Source organism: Sinocyclocheilus anshuiensis, unplaced genomic scaffold, assembly GCF_001515605.1.
Source record: "Sinocyclocheilus anshuiensis isolate Anshui unplaced genomic scaffold, SAMN03320099.WGS_v1.1 scaffold211, whole genome shotgun sequence".
In the NCBI taxonomy this organism is placed as follows: Eukaryota; Metazoa; Chordata; class Actinopteri; order Cypriniformes; family Cyprinidae; genus Sinocyclocheilus; species Sinocyclocheilus anshuiensis.
Genome location: NW_015548195.1, coordinates 259,033 through 265,880, shown reverse-complemented (window position 1 = coordinate 265,880; position 6,848 = coordinate 259,033). Strand labels below are relative to the sequence as shown.

At 35.3% G+C, this 6,848-nt stretch overlaps 1 protein-coding gene across 2 annotated transcripts; it reads left to right on the top strand.

Moving 5' to 3' along the window:
* The first annotated feature begins 438 nt into the window (after positions 1–438).
* On the top strand, positions 439–4,670 carry LOC107653183 (SLAM family member 9-like). Of its 2 annotated transcripts, XM_016439847.1 has the most exons (6): positions 439–697; positions 1,506–1,835; positions 2,020–2,319; positions 2,689–2,811; positions 2,986–3,053; positions 3,939–4,670. In XM_016439847.1, exons 1-6 carry the CDS (start codon positions 649–651, stop codon positions 3,987–3,989), a joined length of 921 nt encoding a protein of 306 aa, XP_016295333.1. In that variant the 5' UTR covers positions 439–648; the 3' UTR covers positions 3,990–4,670. The 2 variants fall into 2 exon arrangements, with proteins under 2 accessions (XP_016295333.1, XP_016295334.1); XM_016439848.1 differs by lacking the exon at positions 2,986–3,053.
* The last annotated feature ends 2,178 nt before the right edge of the window (positions 4,671–6,848 follow it).

Sequence of the window (6,848 nt, the reverse complement as noted above, 5' to 3'; positions counted from 1 at the left end):
AACACATTTCATTACACCAAATACACAAAATAATGTTCTTTTTAGCAGCATCATATGACCCCTTTAACTTGATCAGAGCTGTACTCAACAAGGATTATTGTTATTTTATTTGCCGAGAGGAAAATATCAGAAAGGAGTTAAGATGAGAGAAGAGCTGCAAACCACAAGTTGAACAAAATAAAAACGATCGTGCAAAAATATGCACTACAACACAGTTCCTGCTCAATGTCTTCATCCTGTTTGTGTCAGTGAAAGAGCTGAATTTTCCCTGATGTTCATATAGCTACTGCAAAGACGTCTCAATGACTGATATCCACACCAGGTTTACTGTAGGCCTATGGCCTGCAGTAGCCACTCACTGTAGAACACAAGATCCAGGGGGCGTGATTGGATCCACATCTAGGGGGTGGAGATTGGTAGGTTTAGGGATCATGCGGCTTTCTACCATCTTGAGCACATAAAGCGAAAACGTTACTAACGTTATTCCTCGAAATGGGCGTTGTTTAAGCGTGTTTACTTTAATATCTACTTCGACTTTTTTATCGTTTGAGAAAAACGGAGCGAAATCGTCATTGTATGTTTTTGGATTTAATCAATCAAACAATCGCCTCTACTAAATCATGAGGAGTTTGATCCGATTTTGTGAATATGGTTCATAAATCTTGTTTCTTCTGTCTGTGGATTTGGTTCTTACGTGGTAAGTATTTCCCCCTCATTCTATTATATGGTGTTTGACTCCAAAATTAGCCGTTTTTATCTTTTAACATTATTTAGCATTCTTTATTTTGGCTTTTTTAATATTAGTAAGAGTGGAGGAAATGCGAAATAGGCTAGTGGTAAACTGAGCTTCCAACTCGCAAAAAGCAGTCAGCAGAAATAGACATATTTTTTTTTTTTTTTCAACTGCACTTTTTTTTTTTATTGCAGTAAACAACAAGGATTACAGTACGTACAAAACAAACAGTAAAAAACAGTACGTACAAAACATACAAAATACCAATCAATAATAAACTACTTGAGGATTAATAGATAAAACATCACAGAAAAAAACAATGTAATATAAAAATTCTTAAGAAAAGGACAGAAGAAAAAAAAAAAGGCACACAAATAGAAATACAAGTGTATTAGGGAAAATCTTAAACATGGCACAAATTCTAGATGTTTTTATAGCTTTCTTGTTAACAGACGTTGAAATTGTATTTAAATACAACTTCAGTTCTTGCCTGAAGATAGCAGAAATAGACATGCTATATCGACATGTTCAGTTCTGGAGTTCAACATCTGGAAAACATCCTGCCTGAGACAATAAACAATGGACTGCAATTCAGTTCATGAAGAGGGTGTCTTATTTATTTATTTTTTTTTTTGTGGTATATCATTACGTATTATGGCACGTATTTGTTTGAACAAGCGTTTTTTGTGGAATTGCTCATTTTGACATGCATTTTTCTCTAAACTTGTTTAAAACAAACAAACCTGAATAAAAAATGTTTGTTGTGTTTCAGGTGTGCTTTGCGATACAGATGCAGTGAAATCAGTATCAGTGATGAAGGGAGGTTCTGTCACTCTAAACACTGATGATAAAGTAAAGAAAGATGATCAGATACTGTGGACGTTTAAAGCTGACAATCCAGACACTGTTATAGCTGAAATCAACAGACAGAACATCTATATAGATGCCACTAATACAACATTTGAGAAAAGACTCCAGATAGACAGTCAAACTGGATCTCTGACCATCAGAAACATCAGAACTGAACACTCTGGACTTTATAAACTACAGATCATCAGAAACAGAGTAATCTCACACAAGAGTTTCACAGTTGCTGTTTATGGTGAGTAAGATTAAATGTCTAGTCAAAAACTAAGGTGGTGTTAATATCATTTTTTAATTTTTTATTTTTTTTACTGTAAATTAAAAAACAGAAATAATAGTAGAGTCAAATTAAAGTTGTCATGTTGTTTGTTTCATTTTTAGAGTAACATTTTAATTTTACATTCTTTCTCTAACATTTCTAGCTCCTGTTCCCATTCCTGTCATCAGCAGAAACACTTCAAACTGTTCTTCATCATCATCATCATCACAGCAGAATTGTTCATTGGTGTGTTCAGTGGTGAATGTGAGTCATGTGACTCTCTCCTGGTACAAAGGAAACAGTTTATTGTCCAGCATCAGTGTGTCTGATCTCAGCATCAGTCTCTCTCTACCTCTGGAGGTGGAATATCAGGATAACAACACCTACAGCTGTGTGCTCAACAATCCCATCAGCAACCAGACTCAACATCTGGACATCAGTGGACTCTGTCACAGATGTAAAGGTATGTCAGCTGTGATATTTATGACTGTTATTTGCTGAGCTGCTCAGTAGTTTTTGTTGTTAATGATGTTAATGATTGTCAGTACTGCAGGGTAACAACTGTTGTGCTGGTTTACTTTTATGATCTTTAAACTAAAGATTGTGTTTAACTGTGTAACCTCAAGTGTCGTTTCATGTAGTTTAACTGTCTTTGTCACTTAAGCATTAGCAGATTTGAGTTTGTTTTGTATTTTGTCTTTTCTGTTATCACATCAAATGTCTTCAGTTTACACTGTCTGTGACTTCTCGGTGGTTTTTATAGAGATCAACTGCATTCTACAATGTCTTGACTGAAGTTGCAGGATTCATTTAAATGTATTTCTCATTACAGATGTCCTTCAGAAGTCACATCTTATTCCACTGATATCAGCTGGCTTATTAATACTGGTCTTGGCTGTAGTTGTAGGGTTGGTATACTTTCACCGCTGGAACTGCAAACAAGCAATACCAGAGGGCAAGTATTACCTTTTTCATTCAATGATATTAACCTTTCTGGGTCAAAATCATGTTTTTTTTCTTTTCTGAAAAAGTGCTACAATATTAGTTTTTAAAATACCATTTCAGATGTATAAAGTGCTTTTAAAGTTTGAAAATGTGATTATTATTATTATTATTATTATTAAAACAGTTCAGACTTGTGAGGAAGAGGTACTTTATGCCGAAACAACATTTTGTGCACGCAGTATTCACAGTACGGTAAGACACTGTATTGCAGTGTGCAGTGACTCTGTCTGCAGAAACCACAGATGCTGAGAGAAAATCTGTTTGCGCTTGCACACGTGATGAAGCAGAAAATGTGCCATCCTGTGCTGCTGTCACTGTTTGTCCTTATTTGTCTGTGCATAGTGTGGCCTTTCAAGCAGTTTAAACCACACTATTTCGCTCAGTTTGTTTTTTGTTTTTTTGCTTAGGCTTCAGTTGTTCATGGTACCGTCCCTAAGGTACAGTGCCATATCAGACAACTTAAGAAACGTACACATTATACCAAAAATTTGCTCTCATTTCGTAGAGTCAGTACGGTTTACTAAATACTGTGATTATGCTTCTGAAAAGCCACAGGCATCTGTAACACAGTTACAGTCAGTGATGAATAGTGTAAGTCATCAAATCACCAAAGCATTTATTATCAATCCTGATGATTCAGTGGTGAGTCAAATGCAGGAAAGCAGTGCCGGAACTGCTAGGTGACTTTTTGCAGCCATAGACTCCATAGACAAAAATTAAAGTGTTTTGAAAACATCCAAAAAAGCCCCAAAATATCCTTCAAAAGTGATACTCTGATGTAGGTATTCTCTTTTTGGTAGAAATTGTGTGTACAACTTGCCAGTATTTAAGAAAGTTATTTAAAACGATCAAATAAAACATCATGCTTTTGCTATCATGCCCTGTGCTTGCAATTGTCTCTGTATTCAACCGCTGACCATAAGCCAATTTATAGTGTTTAGTCAGGAAGGATTACAGAACATTACCAGACTGTTGGTATACATGTATACACACAAACACTATTTATAAACATACACACACTTTTTTCATTGTTTTACATGTTTTAATTCCTGATATTCGTGTTTTTTTTTCTTTCAGAAACCAGATGAAGAGCACCACATCATATACTCGAGTGTTAATGCAAAATGACATGATCAGTGGTATTAGCAATTTTATTTATTTTTTGCAACTAATATGAAACCGGCATGTAAAAGTCATTTTCAAGTGTTAACTTTAGGGTCAGTCATCTCAAAGTGCATCTCTTAAGAGTGCATAAGGACACATTTTCAGAGAGTGATGAATGGTTCACAGTTATGACTGTAAGTGATTGAAAAAACCTAGTGTTTCAATGTCATCAGTATTTGATCACTATTTCAGTATCAGCATTTTCTCTAGCTCACACTGACATTCCATGCCATAGAATGCTAGCAGATACATTAACATCATATATTTGTATTACTCATTTTTCTGGAATACTTGATTTTGATTGCTCAGTTGTTATTGAGCAGTCAAACATTTCTGAGTAATCTCCACTCATGTGGGTAACTCAGTATAACTGACCATTTATCCGGAAAATCGAATAGATATGTTTTAATGGATTATACCTAGTGTTACATTAGGCCTTCAGTGTTTGGCGTCGGTTCCTTTGATAAAAATAACTTTGGCTTGCCAACATGCTGTTACTTGTTCTGTGGGTAGTTGTTTACCTGTTCGGCAAGGCATGTTCATTCAAGCTCAGCTCTGTTGCTGGAATCTTTCTCTTATACTCTGTTAAAACATTCACAGTACACTGTAAAAAAAATTCCGTAAAATTTACGGTAAAAAACCGGCAGCTGTGGTTGCCAGAATTTTACCGTAAAAAATACAGTAGCAACATTTTAGGTTTTATGGTTTTAACTTAAATTTACAGTTAAATACCGTAATTTCATTAACTGATATAATGTTAATATACCAACCTACTGAAGTACTGAAATCTGTTTTGTACCTTTGTATTACTGATAACCACCAAATGCAGGTGCTGATGAGAAAGTCACATTATGAACCAAAGCCCATCACAAGCAGCTTTTAAATAATAACATATATAGAAGGTGCACAGTGTCATTTACACAAACACTAAACACCATCATGGTAACACACATGAAACTGAAATAATGCAATAAACATTCATTTAACAACATTAGGTGTAACACACAACCCTAATATACAAAACTGATAAGAAAAAACTAAGAAGAAACATAGTTATTTCAACAAAAAAACATCAAATTTGAAATGTAACGCAGGGAATTCTGGGAATGTCAATTTACGGTTATTCGCTGTAAATTATACGGTATGTTTCACTTCCAAAAACGGTATACTACCGTAAAATTTATGTCCAATACAGTTTTTCACCGTATATAGTAGGGGAATTTACCATTAACCATTTAACAGGTTTTTACTGTAGCATTTGTACAGTCTTTTACCATTAAATTCACGGTCATATTTTACAGTGTAGACACTTGAGTCTAAACAAACGCCTTAGATATTTAACATTTAAAAATGTACTAACTCTGGTATCATTTTTTTTTATTGGCATACAAAAGACATTTTTTATTAATTTTGTATACATTTTCTATAATTTTTGGATCAGTTCTTAACACTTCTGACATGCATTATGCATTTTTTATACTGCATTTATACTATTTTGTATTATTGTACCCGTACTTCTAAGGAGATGAAATTCAGTGTAAGATTCATATGAACAGTTTGAATTTGTCTACACATTCTGATAAAATGTTCTGTGTTCTTGTGGTGCCATCAGGATTATTTTCTTTCCTGCAGCTCCAGAATGATTAGTTAGGTGACTTTTACATCATTGTGATTGGCTCACAGGCTGTTCACAGGAGGCCTCCAGGAAGGCCACATCTAGTTTGACTGCTTCTGCGTTTGAGATGAATGGGAATTTTAATGGTTAACTGTCTTCAGTTATTATATAGACTTCCTTTTTTCAAACAGATTAGATCCTGAATGTATGGCGCCCATTTTAACCCAACCCTAACCGACCAGCTGTTACTTGTCTGCTGTTAGTTGTTCAGCTTGTCAGACTGGACATGTTTGTGCACCTAATACTGGAAAATTTCCACTGTATTTTACATTTTAGCTCTGCTCATCAGAAAAGTGTACTAATACTCAGTGTTTTCTGTAATGTGTCCCCTACTGATTTTGACATACAAATACTGTATTACTCTCACCATTTAAACACGATTCAGAAACAAAGTAATGCAGCTGCATTATAACAAACAAAACAAATTTTAGTCAGTTTAATGTAATGACATATCAAATAAAATATACAGTCTTAGTACTGTATATATGAAGTGCCCACGATAACAATATCGTGCATATTCGTTACCGTGATATATCGCATTACCGAATACAGGCACAAGTCTACTCACAGGTAAAGCAGGATTACAATGTAAACAAAACCTTTGTTATCTTTTTCTACATTCATGTATTAGACTCTAAAACAGCACTGACCATGTGTTTATTAAATCAGTGTTGCTCCAATAAAAATAATTTTGCCATCACAAAAAGTAGGCCTATCTATAAAGAGTCTTTTACTGTTTACTGACGTCTTCAGTCCAAACAGATAAAGTTTGTCATGTTTTAAAGAAAGATGTCATTGTGGACTTCCACAGTATTTATTTGACTAATACATAAAAGAACCTTGCCTCTGTGCTTGAGCTGTAAAACGTGGTGAATTCATGCCAGTGACTAGAGGGAGCCAGAGCTTTAAGCTTTGAGCAATGTGCATACTCGAAGCCATTCGGTTCAGAACTACAGCCACGAACAGAAAGAACTACAAGCATGGTGGATGTGAGTGAGAGTGATAGCAGAGACGCTCTAGTTGTGTCCCAAAGTTGAGGGTGCACACTTCGAAGGCCAGGCCTCCGAAGTGCGTGAGATGCTCCGCCTTCGCACTATTTCTTACTTGCGACACCAGAGGTTCCCGATTAGCACTCTGTTGCATAGCAA